Raw genomic sequence first — 23,749 nt, 5'->3', positions numbered from 1 at the left:
TAAAGTCAGATCAGAGGGACACTGTCCAATTAATTCAGAAAAGCCAACAGAAAAAAAAAAAGCCAATAAGGAATACTGTGAATTAATATTCACTATCCATTTCAAATAAACTGCTATGAGCTTGATCGTATTTTTGTTAAGAGTTTTATGCAAATTCTTTATGAAGTTATCAAAATCTTCATGATTCTTTCAGCAAGATTTTCAGCATTACATCTAAAAATAAGAGACATTTCCAAGAGGAATTTCTTTGTAAGCAGGCACAATGATGCAGTGTGAGAATCTGCAATATTTTTTATGTATTCAGGCATTGGTATGCAAAGTTGCTTGTGTTCTATGTACATTAATGTATAACCTGACAAAAGCTATGTTTCATAAACATTGCTCTGACTATTTTAAATGCAGAGGTTAAAAACAAAACCAACACCTCCCCCCCCCCMAAAAAAAGTTAATCGGCAACCATGAAACCACCCATAGACAATTTCATGCTCAGAAGTTCATGTCTTCTGCTATTTCAGAGATAGTTCACAGTCTGTTTTCCTTTCCTTCAGACACTACTGCTGCACAACAGCAGGACTGCAGCAGTAGTGGCTTTAACATTCTGTGGCTTTAGAAATGGTCAAAAGACCAAGATATAACAGCTGAGCAGGGCTTTTTTTTCCTTCCAAGCATAGGTCTAATTATACAAAAGCTTATGTACCCCATTTCTCTAACACCAGCCAGCACCTAAAAAAATTAAATACATAGAGAGCTTTATTTAAACTAAAAAGAAAAACCCTACAGAAACAGACTATAATGTCATTACCTCTGAAGTATATAGTAGACAGCTTATCCACTCTACTAAATTGACTTTACTACCACTGGGAATGTATGCATGTTACTGACAACAGGATTTTCCTTCTATAAATTCACCAATATTCAGAGAATTGTGCAGAAAAATTCATAAAATTTTTAAATAAGTGAAAAAATGTGTGATCTCCTGTTTACACAGAAAATGCACTGAAAACCACAACACACTTCAAGAGTTATTAAATAATAAGGAAAAGACAACTATATTCCAGAACTGAAATGTAGTGAAAACTGCTCTTTAGCTATGATCAGAACTGCTTTTTCTAAGACTGCTTTGAAGTATTACTCTGTTAGTGCAAGTTATCAAAATGCCATTCCTTAAAAGAGGCAATGAACACTGTGCGGGGAAGAATTTAGAAAGCTAAGGATTACTGCCATAGAAAGGAGAGAAAAAAAAAAGTCAAGGAAGCTAAATCAGACTGCAGTCTGTAGCCCCCAATGAGACTGAATCATGTATCAGAAGCTTTTAGAAAGCCAGCCCAGTAACAGTTTAAAGGCCTCCTCTCTTACTTGTTATCTTTATTTTTACTGAAGGTAGGAACATAATGTTCTTTTCAGAAAGCAACATTAAAAAAGTCCAACTTAGCCAGATTTACAATTTATCTAGCTCTACAATTCTCCCAACTATCTGGTAGTTACTCAAAAGCATGCACTGCACAGCTATGCATAACTATGCCATGTCCTGTTGTGCACAAGAAGGAGCTGGAGCCTCCTGAGTCCTCTGCTGTGGGAATTTTGCAAGACAAAGGTTTACTAAAGGTAAAAGGGGAGGGGAGGGGGAATCAGTTCATAGTACTCACTTTGATGCTGCTTTCAATGTGTAGAGCTTCCAAGCTATATCTTGCAGACCATTACAGTGCATGCCACAGTCTGGCTTGGTATCTAGATACACTTCTTTTGTGCAAGATACATACCAAATCAGGACAGATTCAGAGCTGAACCACATGAGCAACATAAAGGCAGAAGAATTATTCAGCTTTTTTACTCCTAATGGTTTCGCAACTGAACCTAAAAAGTCTCCCAATCCTCCTATCTTCTACAACCCTTACATTTCAAAGCATCATTGCAGAGGACACTTCAGCAAATATACGAATACAGAGCTCATTCTTCTTTCAAGAGATGACCCTTACTCTTTTTCTCTCTTCTTTAATGTATATTATATTTTCAGTAATAGTAGTGTCAGCTTCATCAATATGACCTAAATAGTAATGAAGATGTCATCTAAATGAAATTAGATATATATTAAATATATTGTGGAGTAGCCTGCACATCTCCATTATAACTTCATTTATCTGTATAACGTGTGGTGTCTTGTGGTCTGTACACTATAAAGTAAAAATGAAAATCTCTCCAACTATTTGAATAGAAATTTAGAATTGGACAAGTGAAAAATCTTCAAACAGATACACACAATTATGCAAGAAATTTACAGTTCTAATGGTTTCCTTCCTTTAGTAGATGTGAGATACATACACAATCACCTTCCCCCCTCCTCGTCATATTCATCATGATGTTCTATTTCTGGTTTCAATTACTTCCAGCATGAAGAGTGAGGAGATTCATCAATTTATTTAGCAAGTTGGTAACACTGAGGCCAAATTAAAAGACACAGAGTTACATGCAAATCTATGTTTTGCGACTTCATTTGCACCACAAAGATGATGATTTATGTCTAGTCATGCCTGTAGTATGCATTTAAACTCTTTCCTTCTCCCCCTCAAAAACCCTGAAAATTCTAACAGGCTTTACATATATAAATTAACAGTCTGCCCATTATTCTCCAATATCCCTTAAAATGATTGATTTTTTCTAGCTAATTCTAGTATCTTAAGCAAAAATTCTCTTCTTCCCAAATTAATTTGGAATAATTCCCACCAACTTTGGAATAGGCATTGAAATCAGCCTTTAATCTGTAAAATCTAAGCCAAATCCTCCAATACTTTGTACATTTCTTAAAGACTACATTTAATTCCAGAAGATGCAGTGAGGTAAGTCACTTGAGTTTCAGCACATATGTTAATATTTGTAGAAGTAAAGATTAAAGTAGGCATGGTGTCTTCCATCCACCAGCAAACCAAGAGGTACCTCTGTCTCACTGAAAAGTTGTAAGTGATGCTAACGTGTAACCCCGAGCTTATCTTCCACTCTTGTCCAGAGTTACCATTAACATTCAGGCAAAAAAAATTAAGTGGTACTGAGAGTTATCAGTTAGTGTATTTCCCAGAAAAACTTGAAGTTAGAGAGGACTATCTATTAGAAGACCAGAAATATCATAGCATATTTATCCTCTCTATTTAACTTGAAAGGTTGTAAGCATCAGTGTATTAATTTTGCATAATTTCCGAAAGAGTATATATACTGCACAACTCCTCATTACTTTATTTTGAGCAAAGTATCATAAAGCAAACTTGAGCTAATAATAAGTATGAGATGAACTCTAAAGTCACCTGAAAAATAACTCAAACATTAGTTACACACTTTCAAAACAGTTGATCAAAATTTCAAGTTCTGAGCAAGTTTGAATGCTGTGCGGATTTAATATCCTAAATAACAATCATTCATCAGATCCACACAAAACAGTATTTATTCTGCTTCAGATTACACCTAGAACTGTTAGATTTCTTATGTCAGGAAAAGCATACTCTCATGGCCAAAGTTCTAGGTAAAATGATTCTTTGTCCCACAGTCTTATAAAACTGTATACCCAAATTCTTCTTGGGGTCCAAAAAAGGCAAACTCCTCTGTACATGCAAGGACTAAATGATTTTTACAGCAAGTTCCTGTTTCCAGTGGCTATAAAATATAGCATGTAAGAAAGTTAAAGGGATTCCAAAGTTGGTGCAAAAATCTACCTGCAGAGTGAATTTAATAAAGAGAAATCATACTCACATTGCAAGAAGTTGCCTTTGAAGGCTGATAAAGTTTGGTTTGACACATGCAATGTATAAATAAGTTTTAACATAGATGGGAAACAACAATTAATGCTGTATTAGTTTTTTACATTTCTAACAAATTGTATGCTGTCTTTTGTAACAAATTGAGATATTGAAACTTTATGTATTAAATAAAAAACATTAAAAAATACTATATTAATCTAGTATCTGCCTAAATAGCCCACATGGTCTACTCCAACCTCTTCCAGTTCTGCAGCGAAAAGTAACTTTTAGAGCAGCTTTGAGAAGTAAAGTATAACTTCTCATTGCATGAAGTTTAACATTGATAGCAAATGACCCATTTTTCTCCTCCTTTCCCATTTAGTTAATTACTGTTTTGGAACATTAAGTGCACTCAACTTATGTCAGGCACTTAACTCCTGCTGCTGATAAATCTGCCTAGAGAAGGATTTGATCCTTGAAGTTAGTGCTTCAATAGACTACTTCAGCAGCAACACATCCTGTAAGTCACCTGACTGCTTGCCAATTTATTAAAAAACAAAATAGATATATATTGCTTTCTACTTCGTAATCAAAAACAGGTACTCCCTAAAACATATCTATATGTGCATGTTAGCATAAACACTTATTGGTAAACACTCAGAGGCAGGCTTGGAACACCATATCATAGACAGGAGGGAGTGAGAAAATAATAGCTTACATTTCCATACAGCTGCTATTCCAAAGCATTCCCAGGCCTTTTTTTCTTTATAGGCAACTAAAATGCAGACTTTCTCCAGGCACCAGCCATTTCTGAGTTGAAATGCAGCAGCTGTTCAACACTTCACAGCAATACCACACAGCAGGAAGGGCCCACTGACAAAAACACTTGTTTTGCTCAGAGATAGTTTCATTTCAGTTTTTGAAGTCAAACCAGCGTTGCTAAATATTATTTGCCAGAGCCCTTCAATACCTTGATCGCAAGCATATGGAAACAAAGTCCGCCTGCAATCTATGCAGACAAAAAAAATAGGATGACTGAAAGGAAAAGTGATCCCTATATTACAGACGTGAAAGTAAGGCACAGAAGGCCGAATATAAAAGACAGGTCCTAGCCTAAACCTAGACTGTCTTAGGTTCAGGATAATCAGAAGATTAACAGTTATCTTCTCTCAGGGCACTGCAGTAACATAACTGATCTCTGCATAACAAGGAATTGATTTTGATCTATTTGAAGCAGAAACAGTACGTGAATTACTGCACCATTTGAGGAACTATTCTCCAAATGGCTTTGAGAACAGCCATTGCAGTATCTGTGGTATGGATTACCCAGAAAATAGCAGGATCTAAATATAAAGTAGAAGCTCTTAGATACACCAGTTATTCATACATACTTACATATTTGAATTGGGTTTTATGAATGCCAGATATTTCATAGAGAGCAAAATTCTCACTATCTATAGTGAAAGTATATGAAGCCAGCTTAATCATGTGGCTCCTCACCAAATACAGACAGGAGATTGCATTTACAATTGTTTTCATTTACATATGTACATGCAGAGAGAAACCCTGCAGGCACAGCATACAAATCTATTGGTATCATCCTTCTCTTTGCAATCTGGAAAACTTCCCAGACACCTGAGATAAAATACCTCTCCCATGTAGTACTAAATTTATGAAATCTAGGTCCTTAAGCACACCATATATCTATCCCCATTTTCAAGACTCCACATAGCTTCTGATCCTGCTCCTCACCCAGACAGCAAAGCTGTCTCCAAAAGAGTTGCTGCTGGGTGGCCAAATGATCTGAAAGAGTCACAAATTAAGCAATAACAGCAAGATTCATGTGTGYGCGTGCGTGCACACACACTCTATTATGTGGTGTTGACAGGGCCTGCTCAGAGTGTAAGATTAAAGAATTAACAGCCTATTGCAATGCATGGGTCAGTTCACACTTCTCAAAGCTACCGTCTCCACTTGTCTGCAGATGAGGAATTACCAATAAAAAGGTGTCTGCCAGAACCACCTTAACAGATTATACTCACAGCTGTGAGTACTAAAATAAAACAATAGCTAGGAACCTGTGATTCCAGGAGTCACAAAGGTAGCACAGCACTAAAAGCCCTAGTTCGGCTCTCGCTCAAGGCAATCCTCTTGGCAGATGCAAGTTGGCTATAAAAATTCTTACTCTTCCAGCAAGACTGAGGCCTTCGTCTGATCTGTGGGGAGATCCTTCTTAGCCTACCATCATAGTCTCTTTCCTACTCCATTTCTGAGGATCACCATCTGCCTAATTTTCAAAGGGAGAGTATGTCTACTCTGTGTCCCGGAGTCAGCTTGCTGGGAGCAACACTGTATGTATATGACCCACCAGCATTGACGAGCCAAGTGGATCCTCTGAATTTTAATTAGAACTATGTAGTTATATTATTTAGGTTCTTCTAAAGCCTATGCTCTTCTCAGACTGTCTTAAAAACGGCTTCATTTACATTTGGAGATATGCATTGTAAAAATATACTGTCTTTTCTTATGAAAATGATAAGAAAGAATAGCTTAAGAGCCAAGTTAACACCATTTCAAGAGCACTGCTGCATAATTAAATAATCAAACTTTGATTTCCTGTTTTAAATTACACTTAGAATGAAAAGTATTCAATAACTTATGGAAGACATAGGGATATTTAAGTGCATTCTTTTGAATGACTACACAGTTCTAGGACAGAAGCCAGAATCTGTTGCCACCTATGTGCCTGTTAAAGCACCATGATAATAGATGCCAGTTACGATAGGCTTTTAACCCAACTGTAGAGGAGCTGTCAGTTTATGGAGACGACAGGTAATTATAGTTGAGGGGTTTAGTGCAACAACAATTATACCTTAATGTATTTCTTTCATATCAAAGGAAACACATCTTCAAGTTTGCAGTACTCTGCCAGTACTCTGAAGCAAAAAATATCAAAGATGAGTTAAGAAAATCTAAGCAGACTGCTAGTGTATTGTCAAGGCAATAAGCTGAAGTTCAGCCAGGCTCTATTAAGCATACTGCCCAAGGGAAGGGCCAAAGGCTTGGAAGAATCTTTAATTTCCCCCACCCTCTGATCCAGAAACACTCAGCCGATCACCTTGTGGCAGAACACATTCAACATATTGCCTACCATGACATTATTATTAGGGCGAGATGGAAGCTGACTATTTTTGAATACTCAATGTGTCTCATGGCAGGAAAAACTTCTTTTTTCTAGAATAGTACCTAGCTGTTGAAGAAAAAGGCACTAAAGAACCGAAATAAGAACGTCCACTCTGACATGTAGACAGGGAACTGACTGTAAACCACTTAGTGGTTTACATATCACACTCCAGTTCTCGCATGTTAATAAAAATGTAATTAAGCACAAGGGACTGAGCTGCTTCAGCCCAGGTCAGATCAGAAACTTTCACCTGTAGAGACAGAGAAAAACATGTTTTACACTATACCCATCTGGGAGAAGGTCTGTGCATAACTTAATTTCTGGCATTGTCTGAGTGACTGGCTCTTAACAGATAAAGAGCTCTGTTTGCTGGTCAGCAAGCTACATCTATATCAGTAAATTAAAATACTCCCCATGACATTCCCAGATATTGTAATCATCTATGTTAGCAAGCTGTTAAAACATTTCCTAACAAGAGTTTGGCCTGTTCTCCTTGGACAACCTCAGGCCTGGCAAGGCAGCTGGAAGGTTTCAGAGACTGCTCCCAACAAACAGCTTGAATGCAGTCACTGTCTTGTGAAGGCTGAGGCATTTACTAGCAGAGTGCTGACAGCTRCTATTCTGTGCCATGTGGCCTCAGCACCCAGACGTGTTTCCAGACAAGCTTAATGTATTGGTATAGACATGCAACAGTTCTTAATTCCTTCAGAGGAAAATCCTGTCTACTGAAGAAAAGGGGCTTTCAGAGGTGCATGACTCGGGACGTGGAGCGTTCCTGCCTCGTTCTCGGACACTCCTGCCTAATGATGCTATGCTGTGCGGGTGCTGTATGCTAGCTGTGTGCAAGGAACTTTTCACAATGGCCCGTATCTCAAAGTGCAATAATGAAGGTGTTATATTGCACATACATTCCATTTCATTTCATTTCATTCCTTGAGAGCTTATATGCCTGAGATTGCATTTGCATTCATGTAGTTCTACTACTCTCAGTGATGTTATTGTGTTTTAAACTGGCATAACAGAGGGGGAAAAAAATTCATACTGTTTAAATAAAGCAGTAATAATGAAAAACCTTATTACTAAAGTTGTTAAAATGAAATACTGGATATTTTCCAGTGGAAAATAGTGCAATTGTTTTATAAACTCCATGGCCCAACTTGGCTCTGGCTTCTCCTACAAAAATACTCTGGATAGTTAGTTACCTTATGGATATATTGTTTTGGAATTCCACGCAAGGTGCAGTAATAATGAAGATGCTCCTGACCAGTCAGAAGTTCATCCAGGGCATCTTGCTGTGGGCAGTAGCCAATGTGAATGCCTTCAGAGCTAGCAGACAGTATATCCATTTCAGACCTGGTTAAAGAAAAAGCAAAAGACTTAAAAACTTGATATAAAACATATAGTCCTTGTTTTCACTTTTGGGATGGAGAGTCTTCAAGACAAACACATTCACCTTCAACTCCAAGGTAAATGGGTTTGAATCTTCTCTCTCATCACTTATGATAGTAGCACCCACAATCTTCATGTGYCTTTTGTCCCTTTCTCTCTCTCAGATTAGTACCGCCACCAAAACTTTACTTTTCTAAAGTTATGTATGTCAAGGTGAATAGATCAACACTAAAGGAGGACAGAGATCTATGAAAATTAATTCTTACCAGGCTTACCTCCATTCCCATACATCTTTGGTAGACCTTGCTCTAAGGAGACATATTTCAAAACCAGACTGCATACATTGCACTCAATATTAAAGGTACAGTCATGAGACAAAGAGAAATGTTACTGTGTATTGCTTATGTGTCTACACACACACACACACACACCTTCTCTAAACAGCAAAAGCAAAACAAAACACAGAATGTTTAAGTCTAGTAAGTTTAAAGGCAACCCAGGAAAAAACAGAAAATCATTCAGACACTTTGGCCATCTCTTTGTAGCTGTACAGCTTTACTAGAAATTGCATTCATTGCTAAGAAGCAAGCTTGATTGCAAGGGTGTCTCATTACCCATAATGATACTAAATCTATCCTATTTATTCCAACATCTACACCAACATTTAGTGATGTTGATTTACAGTTATAGAAAAGACCTGTCAAAATTAAGATACTTAATAAAAAAATCTGAGCTTTGAAAGTAAAAGGTTTTAAAAAGGTTCTGAATTACAGAATGGTTTCACCCTCATGAAAACATGTTTTGTTTCTGGTTAACAGAACTAAATATATGATTAATAATTTAGACAGAAAATAAATGTCAGGGTCTACAAATACCAGCACTAGTGAAAGTATAAATATATATCTCCTGCTCCTTAACAAGATTCAGGGGTCTGGGGAGAAAAGGGAAACACAAACTCTGTATTTTACATGATGGACCACAACATCAAAACATATTTTAATGCTGTCAAAAGGTAAATTGCCATGATATGATGAACCTTGCTGGGGACTAATTAGAATGGGCCTCTGCTCCTAATGACAAGGATATAAAATTTTAGTGCCTTTGAGGGTTTGGACAGTGCCAAGGAAGTTAACTGCCTGTAGACATCTCTCTAGACAAAGACCTAGCAAAAAAGAAAAGGTTGGGGAGTGGAGGGAGAGGATGCCAGAAGTGTACTTTCTCATTAATCTATATCCACTTAGGGATTATTTTAAACAAAGTTTATAGAGAATTTTTCCCACTTCTTTTTCCAGCCTTACATAAATCAAATTAAATGAGTTTTTAAGGCCATCTTTACCACAGGGCATGGATTTATTAATGTAGATCCTTTTGTATAACCTGTCAGAAGCAGTGGATTCTTTCATGAACTCTAACATGATGAAACACTATCTATAGCGAAATGCTACGTACACCCTGCTGAACACTGAAAGAGATCTGTATAAGGTTTGTTATACTAGGAAGATTCAGGCACAGTAATAAGGCTCCTTTTTGGTGTAGCTGCTCTTCAGAGAAAAGTCTGGGCTTTTACTAATATGCCAAATTCAGTCACAAGAGAACAAATCACGTGCAGGGGGTAATTTCTGGAACATTTACTCAGCATGAACCCAACAACTGGATAGATACATCCAATCTGGAATGAGTCCACACCATGAAGAACAAAAAATAAGCAAGCATGGCTGCAAAAAAACAACAGACATCTTATGTTCTTTGGATAGAAATATCTTAGGCAACAGTTATTCAGTTTGCGTCAGGAAATAAAAATACTTCAGTGTCCTGAGTGCTAATTGTACAGATACCATGTTAGTGTCGGGCTTCTTACAAAGCACATAGCCCTATATACACAAAATCCCATCCAGTGACCTTCAGCTTTCAAAAAGAAAGAGGATAGCAAGAATAGATTGTTTAATATTCTTACTCAGTTTGGTCCTTATTTTGCAACTATATCCATTAGCGCTGACCTTGAACACTTAAGAGTTCCCATTAGTAAAGAAATTCTAATATATTCACTAATGAATTCATGGAGCTATTTTTCTCCCCCATCTCTAGGTGCCTGTATCTGTTATAAGACAGAAAACAATCTGATCAGAAGAAAAAAAGTCGTATGAAGATTCTGGGGTTTTACTGAGACTTTTTGGTATGTACAGTACAACACCTATTCTTCCCTCAGCAATATCACTGAGCAGATTTCCAAATCAAAAAGGCTGGAGATAAGCCTTCAGTTTTGTTTTGCCAGGTCCTAAGGTTTTGTTGAGTACTGAAAGAACAGATGAAAGAAAAACACAGTACATACCTTAGGAAAGAAACCAGCACTCATCTCTGGAAATTAATTTTCCTTGGAATTCAATTAATCTTTCAAATTTCATTTTCATGTGCATAGGTGAAACGAACGTTTCAAGTACTTAGGGCATTATATTGGAAAAAAATCTTTTCACTACATGGTTTTCACTTTTTTTTTTTTAATGCTATTCATTACACTATTTATACTCTTCTTCCTCCTTAACAAACATCTTAACATATGATGTTATCGGAATCAAAGTGGAAATATGTATTATATTTTCCTCAAAGATAGATTAGTATACAGCAGCATACTGAATTTTTTCTCAAACTGGACAAAAACAGGTGTCTGTTTTCTGCTCTTATTACCAGCATACTCGCATTTCTCATTAGGCCATTCATGTAAACAACAGGAGAGACAGGAAGAAAAAAAACTATTTGTTTTATGAATAAAAAGAGAAAAAATATATAACTACAGATTCCAACTTTTCTCAGTCTTTTTGTCTGTAGTAATTGAATATAGCAGTAGACATAATAAATGCCAATGTAACAGCTAAAAAAATATATGCAGGAAAAGAGACATTTATACTAAAACAGGACTTTCTGTGTCATTATTAAAACACTGAGTAATAGTTATCTTCAAATTCTGCATGGAACTGGTTACATGTCCTGATGAAGTTCAGACTGGACTGACTTGGAACATGAGTTTTCTCCTTCCTAGTGAAGGCTTAATTTTCAGACTACATTGTCACACTCAGTCTCTCCATTTACTATTTAATTTTTCTTGTAAAGTCAAACAACTGCAACTGATAGAACCACCAACAGAACATGTTCAGAATACTTTATATGTTAAATACAAATTTAAAATTGCAAAATTACATTTTTGCTACACTTTTTGAAAAGGTCAATAGAATGTCTAGCATCCTTAAGAAAAGTAGTGGAGTCTAGCACTTGAAACATAGAAAATATTGTATTCCATCCCCTGCCTAAATGCTTTTTTCTCCCTTTATACAGTGAGAACGAAGATACTTCAGTGTAAAGCATTTTGAAAAAAATCCAGGACACAAGGAGGCTTCTGTCAGTTCAGAGTGCTCATCTTGCAAAGATTTGGACTATTGATGAAAGAAACTTACCGCCTTGCAAGGCAAAGTATTCTTACTAAACTCAGCAGGGATAAATTTTTGATTCAGAGTTGTTCCTTTATTAATCATTTTAAGGCCGTTTACTTCAATCCATTTCTTTTGTGCATTCTAGCACCCCTGAAATCTGATTCCAGCCATGATAGGTACGCTCCAGTCCAAAAGCCTTTGCTGACACTGAAAACAAAACAAAACGCTAGAACGTTCTTGGACAAAACCTGCTCCTCTTTCTCATGTGAACGGAGCCTGTGGTTCCCAGGAGACAGGTTAATACAGAGAATAGATTTGGTCCTTATTTGTTACAGTGATTACCTGCAGCACAGCTTAGGTAGCTGTGGCTTGACATTCAAAGGTATGACCTTAGTTTCAACTTCCAGGCAACAACTCAGTACCTCCAATATCAGCCTTTTGGCTGTTTTTAAAAATTTGTTTCACTATTGACTCTGCTGCGCACTTAGCTTCATTTTTTTATAATCTTTCTGCATGAAAGCAGTTAAAATAAAAGCAATGATGTATAGGGTACTTACAATGGCTTCAGTAGAGAGATAAATTCCATTAATTAGTCCAAATGAAATATAAATTTACAAATTGCAAAAGTAGTTAGACATTCCATTGTGCTCATAACTGCATATTCAATTCAGTGCATACTAATGCTCAATTAACATTATAAAAAAACAAGGTTAAAAATATAATTAATGTGACTATAGCTTAGTTATAATTAAACTAATTATACTGATATACAGTGTAACAACAGCCATCTCCACCATTATATTGATGCAAATTTATTCTGCCTTCCAAGTAAAGCTATTTGAATTACATTTTTAATTATTTATCAAGCTGAATATCATAACTATCAACAGAGCCCACATTTTAGCTATAGAGAAATATTATACTTTCCCCTCTTTGGAGAGAAGTTCTTTGGTCCTATGACTTTGTAGTCCAACAGCTGAGATGACTGACTTTTAATTCAAATAGAATGGGGAGATGCTGTAATGGAGGATCTCTGTGCAGAAGGAAGTTGGAAATTCATGGAATATAAATTAATCACATAAGAGTGCTAAATGCTTCAGGCCTCAGTGGGGCAACTTACGAATAAGGCAAAGCCTACCCTATTTCTTCCTCTATGCACCCCATGACAAGTGAGACTTTGCTCCAAGCATGAGCTTAAAATCAACTCTGCTCAGAAGACTACAATAGAAAAGGCTGCAAAATAGTAGGAGCCAAAAAAGCAAACAAACTTTACGACAGAGTCGCTGAAGAAGGCTGAGACACGAACAAGCGAAGTGGAAGAAAACAAATGGCCAACATACACTTGAAAAAATAGAACATAAAACAGATGTATAACATCTGCTGATATATCAGCACAGCAGTGGTTCATAGATTACAAGGGTTCACTTTGCATTCATTTTGCTCTCCTTTCTTTTACTACTTTGGTAAGTGTCAGCTTTTATGAGTACATATTTAATACAGATCTTACTTCTTCAAGCTATTTGATAGAAGAAGTAACCACATAAAGGTTTAAAGATTTCCAGACTAGCTTTCATTTAGCCAGCTCAAGTACTGCTGGCAATCTAGTCATGGTAGCAGAGCTAAGCACAGGCTAATCTGAGCCCATTTGTACCCCCAAAGAGGAACAGCTGCACTAGGGAGAACACAAAAAGCCCTCTAAATGTCAGCAGACGTGCAGTCAACTATTATACATATTGAAGCCTGACAACTACTATTGCATAGATATTGTTCAAAAGCCAGTTTCCTAAGGTCTTATAGCACCATTCTTTACAAAAGCAGATAAGCATATTTTATTAAAATCTTGTTTTTCTGGTCATTTTCTTTCCTGCTTTTAACATTTCTGACCTTTATCAGAGGGATTGCTGGTACTTCATTATCAGTGTTTCATTTCCACATCTTCCAGAGTAACTGTTTCTGTACTGCTTCTTCCTTTCGCAGTCTTTAACACTGGGGTTGCAAATATCTCTAACATGGAGACACACTCTCTGTGTGATAATTATTTTGATGTTTCATCTGGGCAGCTATGTCACTGATAATGGCAAYGTTAACAAGGTATATAAAATAATAAAAAATCACCTCTAAGTAACATTTACAAGATTGGCTGTGGCTGGTGATAACTTCCTCTTATTTCTCTTATTGGAGGATCTTTATGAGATCACAGTTACAACTAGAATGGGACTGCAAAGGTTAGAAGTTGCCTAAAAGCCTTTTCTGCAGAAGAATATGAAAATAAAAAATGCAGTCCTTTGGTAGACTGCTCAGCTTGGCTACTATAAATATGCATTTTCCATTTAAATGGTAATATCCAGAGTTTAGGCACATACTCCATTTAAAATATTAATTTGTGATGTATCAAAAAGAAAAAAGCTCAATAAAAACAGATCAGAGTCCTCCCCTTCCCCAAAGTAATGCCCCCTAGTCCCCAAAGGAGAATGCCAAGAGACCCTGATCTGCAGAAGAGTTAATTTTGGCTCTGGCGCTTAATAAACATTCCTGCTTTGCATTAGTAATGCCCAGTCTAATTGAATCTGAATGATATTAGAAACTGTTATATAACATCTAGCTTTTATGCATTTTGCTAAGCTTTTGTTACAAGAGTAGCCCCAGTTTTCTCTAAGGTTCTTAAGAGTAAGCTATTTTTTATGGTATCAAACACTCAAACAAACAAATGATCTAGGGGCCTACAAATCTTTTTAAAATACTTGCTGATATTGTGAATCTGCTCTTCTGCTCTTTTTAAAAGGCAGGTACAGATCAGAAATACATTCTGCTGTTTTCAGGGAGCTCCTGCTAGAGTCTCAAAGGACACAACTTGATTATCACTGTGTGAGGAGCTCCTTTTATATAACCTGTGCTCTTCTAAGAGGTTTTAGGTTGAACTCCCAAAAATTCTCCTTTGCGTTTCTGAAAAACTCATCTTCCATTTCTGGTCTCCTGTGATGTCCAAAGGTGCAAAAGCTGTTCTGCAAAATTCAAGCCTGATTTCAGAATAATCACCTCAAATAGCCATTTTCTGAGTTTGTTTTAAATTCTGTGAAATTAATACAATAGAAATCAGGAAAGTGTACATACCACTATTTTTTATATATTTTTTTAAGCCACAAACTCTAAAGTTCAGTTATTGAAGGAGAAGGGAACTGTTATGATGAAGGATTTTGTGTGCAGAGTCATGTCAATTAGATTCTAAAATATTCTATAATAATAATAATAACTTTGCATGATTATATTATTATTTGATCATGACCAATCTGTCAGGTTATAATATTCTGATCTTTAAAGTAGCACACTTTCTTTTGTCTGAATTAAATAAACCTTATCCACACAGGTTTTTCTGCAAAAGATGCTTTGTCTTTCTGGATCAGGGAGGGTAGGAGGACAAAAGTTGTGTTGTTTCCAGTCAAACTCAAGACAGACAGGATCTACATCTAAGCTGCTTCCCAAATTAATCAGGAATTGCTATCAGAGGTAATGTCTCTATGGAGGCTGTTTCACGACATAGGCTTTAAAATAAAGAAGCCTAGATCTGCAGCTGTGACCAGCAATAGTTTCACTGGCTTTCTCCTCTTTTTGTGCACTAGGAATACCTGGCCTTTGTGCACACTACTAGGATGAGAAAAGGAGAAGACTTCCTGCCATTCTAGCCCCCTTCCTCCATTTATGTCTCCCATGAAGGTCTAGGTACGTATCAATCCACCTAAAACCCCTCAGGCACCTGATATGCAAACAAGATAGATCCATGTTCCTTCATGCATTATAAAGACATGCACATTCATTTATCAGCAGCAAACAGAGCTTTAAATTCAGAGGGAAAAGATTTTTGAAAGTTGCCTCTGACTTTCTAATTGACGGGCGAGTGAAGAATTAACAGGACTGAAGTTTGTCAATTGATATGCAGAAGAACTGATAGCACCAGAGCTGACATGCACAAAGCTGTTGAACAGAGGACTTAACAGGACTAAAGAAGTCTACCAACCGATACGCGCAAGGACTGACATGCGCAAGGCTGCGGAATGGCAGCATTAACAAGACTGGAGAAGTGAAGTCTGCCACCTGGAACCTGCACGGACCCCCGGGGAGGGAAGAAGCAATACAGAGGTGTTGTGGTCTTGCCTCGCTAGCAGGGTCCCCCCAAGCAGACAAACAAACAGTCCTGTGATTGCGAAACTTGCAAAAAGTCAGCAAAAGCAGTGTTTGCCCAGAGCCCCAGCCGTATAAAGAGAGGCTTGGCAGCTAGGAGAGTTGGAGCAGGGACGGGAACGTGACCTGACCATCCTCTCCGGCTGGACCATGAGTATCCCCCCCCTCCCCTTTTCCTGGGACGCTGGGTTAAGGTAACTCCTCGAGGTCGAGAGCCCTCTCACTAGGAGAGTGAACAAGAAAGCTTTCAAGTAGGGATAAGCAGTCCTTCCAATTACTAAATTAGTAACTGATGGTTTTGTGTTATCCTTTCTAAATTAGTAATCGCATTATTTTAATGGATGTTACTAATCCAAGAACTTGTGTGAGGAAATAAACATCTTTTTTATTATTATTATATTACTGTCTCAGTCGTTGCTATCGAACCTTCATAGCATGACAGCATGACACTAATGTAACAAGTTACTTAGTGAACATATGCCTTAAAGACCTTATTGCACTGCCCAGCAAACTAGAAGAACAGAAACAGTTCCATGACTCGGTGAACTTCCATGTTGTTTTTGCTTCTAAATACTGAAATAAATGTGGTAGCTAAAGTCCTGGGACTCAGCCATAGTCATTTCATTTTAATAATTGTTCATTAAAGTTGTAACTAATGACTGCAGTTTAGAGACACCTGGAACTGAAAGGTGTTCAAGACATTCACAAGTAAATTAACTATTACAAAAAATATTTTAAAACTATTTTTTTATTTCATTTTTTGGGATCTTAATATTTCTCCTTGCTCGTGTCCTTTTAAGCAGTAAAAATCTGACCACTGGTGAAAAAGGAAATGGCGACACCTGGAACTGAACAAAGTACATGTGATGTCCAATCCTATCTCAAGCATCTTAATACCTTCTCACTAGCCTACAAAAAGTCTCCTCTGAAGTGGTTCACAGATCACAGCTTTCACTTTTTTTGCCTTGAGATTATAAATCAATTCCATTCAGAAAAAGTTATTCTACCTTGGATGGGTAACTTTATCAGTAGTTCAACTGTAGAAGAAGGGATCTCCAGACCCATAGTATATTCTATGGGTGTAATTCCATCGAGGAGTCAAAGAATTTTGCCACTACTGATCTACTGTACTCCAGCAGCACAGTTCATCTTGAAGTTAGTTTTACTGCTCAGTCTGAAGTTGATTATTTAGCAGCAGTTGCCAAGATACAAAAAAAAAAAGCAACAAAGTCTGATATGACACAGATGTCTTCTCCCAGCCTTACAGCTGCTCATTTTCCCAAGCTTAGTTACTGTTTAACAGCAGCTCCTATTTGAGAATGCAGCATTTACAGTGTTAGAACAGGTTAGTAATAAGTTTTGAGAACACAGAAATATGGATTTTGCACTCACTTGTATGCTTACATCTTCAGCCACTCAAGAAACTTTAAAACCCATAACCTGGATTGACGCCATAATATAGGGTGATAATTAATGTTGTCAAGGGTATTTTGGACACTCAAAGGTGACTGCCTCCTCGGGCGTCCTGTGTATTGTCCTAGCTGTGTCAAATTTCATTACCCATGTGTTACTATATGGTAAATAACATTGCACCTCAAACTGTCCTTTCATATTGCATTTATGAAATACATTATATATGGGGGAAATGAAAGTACCACATAAAATGTACAGGGAGCGTGGGTAGCAGGTATAGTCAAATATTATGTCATTTTGTAGCCAGAATAATCAGGTATTACTGCCTACTCAAACCTATTGTGGAATACCAGTAGCATACTAAAGTTGGTCTCAGAAAAACTCTGTTTAGCCACAAGTACGTTACCAATATATCTAGTAAAAGGAATAGAGGCATAGTTTAATTGCTTTGTGATTTTTTTGAAGAGTTACCTTTAGGGGCTCTGATAAAATAATTCATGTACTTAGCAAGCATAATGTAATTGCCAGGACTCATGACAACAGAACATATTTTTAAAGCTCTGTAAGCAGATTTGCTTTCAAGTAGATATTAAAATATTGGAACTGTCAGACCAGATCAAATCATTTGCTATTTAGGCCTACAGTAGGTTCCCAACAAAGGCTGGTACCATGTTGTACAGCGGAAACTATACAAAATCCATAAATGCACATGAGTTTTGTCATACACGCCCATAAAACACTGAGTTTGAGCAGGGGTTTGGAGCAAATGACCTTCAGCTGTCTTTTCTGACCTAAATTATTCCATAATTTTATGAAACAAAAACAGGGGGGACCTGAGAAAAATCCCATTAGAATCTTTAGAAAAATACCGCTCAAAATCTCAAAAAAAACCCTGGGAGTTTAAATACTGCTTTGAGGGCAATATCTTTTTTAAAATTGTTACAGATTTTTTTATTTCTACAAATCTATAGTCATCTTCAGAATCATGCTAAACTTCTGGCCTCCGCAATATCCTGGAAAATGCCTTCAGCAGGTTCCAAAGAACATGAAACATTAATTATGTTGCCTTTTTTTTTTTCAGTGTCTGAAAATTTTTGTCTTCTCTTCTGGGAAACTGTAAATGAAAGCAAGTATCTAAATGTCTGTATAACCACTGTATACCTCTCTCTCACATCTCTCCTTATTCTCTTAAGGATCACATTTCCTAAATCTCTTTAGTCAGTACTTACTCATGATTAACAATTTTTGACAGGCATTTTGGGAGTTGATAGATGTGTGTGCACACGTGGGTGTGTGCTCGCACGTGTGTATTCTCTTTGGTTTGACTCAAAAATAACTTTACTTCCCCTGCAATTTTGCTGGGAAAAACTGTAAAGGTAGGTTACATCAGAACCAAGAAGGCCATTACTCACTTATCGCTGTATCAAGGTTAACCTCAATACTACCAATGCTACCTCCAACCCCAACTACACAGTATATTGATCAAGTAATTAAACATTTGACTCTGAAAGGTACAAGTGTTAGAAAGCATTTTAAAATTATCCCTTTGAAGCACTGCTTGTCAGCTTAAGCCTGGAAACCTTTCAGTGCAGCACTGGTATGGGGGATATACATCCATGCATCTGGACATATATCTGTATGTTAAGATTTTTGTTAAGATTTAATAAGAGTGTCTGTTAAGACTTTACATATCCTGCTCTTTTTCTGCCTAACAGGTTCATTCTCAACTGAGCTGTCACACAGGATTAAACAATGCTAAATTGCTTAACCCTATCAGCAGCCTTTAAAAGGTTTTCTCTCCCTCCCCCCCAAGTAATAATRCCATATACATTTTAAAGGGAACAAAAGAGGTCTTTAGAGTACAATATAAAGGACTGAAGGCACGCCGAGTCTTTGATCATTGGCATTATCAATTAGCACTATTCTGATCAACCTCTGCATTATTTACCCTGTAGGAGTCCTGATAACAGCACGCCCTGCAGATGGGATGATATCTCCAGTCAGCATCTTAAATGTTGTGCTTTTCCCAGCTCCATTTGTTCCCAGGAGTCCAAAGCACTAACCAGGAACAAAAAAAGGGAAAAAAAGTGAAAAATTGCTATTGATTTGCTACTCTGAAGGAAATATAAGCAATATTGATCCTTCAACAGTTTCTTCCCTTTCATATTTCCTATCTGACATCTGTAAGACACTGTATATGGATAAATGTATTAGCAAATCGTACACTCCCTTCCCTTTCCCCCAGAAAATAAGTTTTCCAAAATATTAAAAAATATATATAAAATAGTTATTACTTCCTACATTTCTAAAAGTGACTTATTTAGGATTCTATTCCTCCACTTAAAATCCTGTCCAGTAACTAAACGCATGAGTTATCATTTTTAGTAGTATCTGCGAGATTTGAACCTGAAGACCTCACATCCCATTTGAGAACCCTGACTACCAGTCTACAGAGTCAATATTTCTCAGTTTCTCATCAGCTGCTTCACTTTGTACAACTAAATGAACACTGAACAGTCAAGAAAGACACTGATTCTGAACGGCTATTTCAGGCCCCTAGTTGCGATCAACTGTGACACATGCATAAGCTGGGACAGGACTTAGAGTTTAAAAGATGAGTATTACAAAAGTTATGAAGTACTATTTTCAGTCTTAATACTTGTTTTATGAACTTTCTTAATGATAAATAGGTTTTAATCAGCAGTAACATCAGCCACGTTATCCCAGTTACTCAACCTCTAMTCTACAACTGGATGTAAACACCCACTGTTTTAGTTTTTCTTTCAGTTTGCTATTGGCAGCCAAGAAATGTCTTTACTTTCCCTATCAATATATTTGAAATGAAAATCTGCACTCCCCTAAAGCATTGTCAGAAAACCCCCACACTCTTATGAAACTGGGAGGGGGGGAATCAAATAAATGCTGTTCTGACATCTTAGGAATTATCATATTCAGGGTTAGATTAAAGCTTATTAAAATAGTATATTAGTATATGATATATTAAAAAATGATTTCAGTAGGGCAAATACAAGTTTGCCTTGGGGATAAATTCAGGATTCAGTCCACAGTTTGCAATTGAGCTAGATATTCTTAGCTTTCTCTTTGGGCATTGAACTGCCATACTACCTATTTGTTTTTTTATGTTAGCTCATAAAACACTAACTTGGTAAAGATAAACAAGCAGAAAAAATTAAGACTCATACACCAGAACAGTCATAAAACAAAAAATAAATGTATCAGTCACTGAACAGTTGCTTCATAAATATCATCACAGCTTTACTCCTATGCAGCTATTGATTTTCAGAAATTACCACAATTGAAAGTGTTCTGCTGCTATTTACAGAGCTTTGATTGCAGACATTCTGAACACGTTTGAACAATCGTTCAAAATCAAACATTTTTTTGAACGAAAAAAAGACCTCTTTACCTCTCCCCTTGGTATTCCCAGGCTTATGTTTTCCACAGCTGCTTTCTTCTTACTGAAACCTCCATAACACTTCCTGAGGTTGTACAGAAGAAGGATATCATTACCAGTTCTTCCACCAAAGAGTCGCTGTCGCTCCATTTCTACATCAGTATCTTCTGAAGTGTTGACCATGCTGCTAACTGAACACTGACTCCTAAAACAGAAGATTACGACAAATGCCACATGGCAAATTGGACATTACTGTACTCTGGATAACTGTTTTATTTCCCTGATTGCGATCCCTTAAAGCTCAATGATCAAATCTCAGCAGAATCCAAGGGAAACAATAACCAAAAGCATTTTTTCTGCAGTTTCCACTAATTTACATGCCACGTTCATATTTCTTTTCTCCCCTTTCTAAAATGCAACTACACTCCTCATAACAGACAGGAATGGTGACATTGGACCGACATTAAACGCCACATCAAAGCAGTATTTAAGTCAGAAATGAAATAATGAAATGGGGAAGTTCTTTCAAAATGGAAGCATAGAACCTTTTGGATGAAATAACTTAGAAACAAACAAAACACCTAAATGAACTGATATAAGCCCATAATAAAATCTTCTTAAGAAACAATCACTACATTCTTTTGCAATATAGGTATGTGTAAAAGGGGAAAGACATAAGTAAAACAGGTATCAACACAGAAAAACAGTCTGGCCCATTTTCAATAAAAAAGTATAACTAAAGTCCTGATGCCATAAAACTTCCTGCTAGAAAAGCTGCAAGCACAAAGCAGTATCTCCATAAAATTTGCAACAAGTTCCTGTGGAAAACAGGCTCACAGTAGAAGGCAAACAGGATTTAATTCAGTTGCCTAAATGTGGGCAACCAGTGCCATTTGTGAGTACCTAGTGCATTTGAAGCATCCTCAGAGGGCCAGTAGAAGTGGCACAGGACATGCAGGAAACTTCAGCCCTTCTGAACTGATAGCTGGAGGCCAGGGTACCTCAGCACATCTCAAGTTGCACCAGACACTTCGGTTTAGGCAATGCCATCCTGCCTAAATGAAGAGTGTAAATCCTAGACAAGCTACATTCAGTTCAGAAAAGCACACAGCTTGAACAAAATGTAGACCTGGAACCTGTGTTCCTTCCCTTCTGGCCTAAAGCAACATCAGACAGGGTGAACAGTCCCATGCTGATCTGTGTTGTACAAATTCGTACATACAACAGACCTACCAGACTCTTTGCGCAATGGGCTCATTGTATCACAATGCTGCCTGTGTTCCCATAAAAAAAGAGTAGATAGCATAGCTTCTCTGACGGGTTCTGAAGTACTGTACTTTTCACAGCCCTTCTCCTTCTACCTGGTCCTAATGCATGCCTGTCATATCAAGGGATATTCAAGCTGTTTCTGTTCAGATGACCAAGCATACATGTACACTACTTTCATATGACTGGAAGCACAATTATCAGATGTTTGGAAGCACCTGTTTAGTCATGTTACAGGTGTACCTACAGAAGTCTAATGAGGAAAACACCTGAGGTCCCTCTGGAAAAATGGTGCCAAAGAGTGAGGCAGCAGATTTTTTTTTCTGCCAGACTGAGTGAGGCATAGAGGTCACCAGCCAGACTACACTGGAAAAAAAGGTGGTGAAAAGGAAAGCTTTCCTGGACAGCCCATCTTTTGGAATCAGAAATAAAAATTAAAGAAAGAAAATATAAAATATAAAATATAATTACATTAGAAACATTTCCTTTTAGATGAGACCACTGAACCTAAACTAGAACCAAATAATTTCACAGAAAATTGCACAGTTTAAAAGTTAATCGAATAAATTCCCTTTCTTCCTTCTAACACCTGTCTTTTGAAGTGTTATTTCTATGTATACACGACTGAGAAAAGTACAGAAATAGAAAGTGGTAACACATAACCTCATTAGAGGATCAAAGGATTCCATCATTTTCTTTCTCTGAGAAATCAGTAAGTGTCCACTACCGTAGAACACAAATGATAATATACCACACACCTTGTTTTCTGGAGGAGATCCCAATGAATAAAAATCCGTAAAAGAAGAAGAACTGTTCCTTGTAGGGCCATTTCCACAAAAATCCACCCGAGGAAGTTCATCTCAAAAGGGCTCACATAAGAATCTATTCCAAAGCTGCTGGTCAGGTCAAACTTGATCTGATTGTACGAAAGTTCTATCAAACCTTGCCCTAAGCAGAATTGTGGGAATATAATAAACGCCCATTTGAGGATATCGTAGATGTTCTGAAAACTCTATATTAAGATTCAGCAAGCAAAAAAGAAAAAAAAATGAAGGAAAAATGAGTTTTCTCCAACAGTATATTAAGCACACTTATAAAGCTAGATACATCATTTGAATATTACTTGAGGTGAACTCTGTTTAAGTGCATAAAATGGTAAATATGGGTTTCCAGCATAGCTAGTGCGTAAAGGATGGTGCCAGAAGGAAAATAAGCAATGTAAGCGGTTTTATATTCAGGACCTGGAAGTAGGTTAGATGTAACCACAACACCTGGGTTCAGCCTTATGTCTATTCCCTGTCACAGGGCCAGGAATACTGCCAACACACTAGGCAATGCTGATGTGAAGCAGGAGAAACTATGCTATTCCTCTGCTAAGCAGTAAATTGGTATGTGACAGGAATTATGTTGTACTCTACCATATAATATGATTTGCAATAAAGAAGTAAAATAGAATGAGCAGGGCCGAGTATTTATTCCTCTGCTGTTAAAATTTTAATATTTAAATGCTATTCACTCCAAATCACAATCTTAAACCCAACTCAGCATGAAATCTGCCTCCAAAGTTGAGTGACACAAAGCCCAGATTTGACTTCAAACATCAAGTTTTTGACCTGGAATATGCATAGATATACAAACATACACGGTCTGGATCTCTTCTCCATCAGCTTGCTTAATTACTATTATGAATAATGGTAATTACGTACATGGAGTGAGAATGCATATTACTATTCATACAGGGCATCACAGATCCTAGGAATAA

The 23,749-nt window shown here is 37.1% G+C and overlaps 1 protein-coding gene across 1 annotated transcript in view; it reads right to left on the bottom strand.

Moving 5' to 3' along the window:
* The window catches only part of ABCA13 (ATP binding cassette subfamily A member 13), a 201,325-nt gene that overhangs the window by 22,990 nt on the left and 154,586 nt on the right, over positions 1–23,749 (bottom strand). The window contains exons 48-51 of the mRNA XM_026088100.1: positions 22,746–22,999; positions 20,734–20,926; positions 19,255–19,364; positions 8,109–8,259 (exon numbers count right to left, since the gene is read on the bottom strand). Coding sequence (XP_025943885.1) covers positions 8,109–8,259; positions 19,255–19,364; positions 20,734–20,926; positions 22,746–22,999 — 708 coding nt within the window. The remainder of the gene's footprint in view (positions 1–8,108; positions 8,260–19,254; positions 19,365–20,733; positions 20,927–22,745; positions 23,000–23,749) is intronic.

Source organism: Apteryx rowi, unplaced genomic scaffold, assembly GCF_003343035.1.
Source record: "Apteryx rowi isolate R43461 unplaced genomic scaffold, aptRow1 scaffold_750, whole genome shotgun sequence".
NCBI classification, from domain to species: Eukaryota; Metazoa; Chordata; class Aves; order Apterygiformes; family Apterygidae; genus Apteryx; species Apteryx rowi.
Note: the sequence above shows the minus strand (reverse complement) of the source record. Positions and strands in the feature narration are given on the sequence as shown.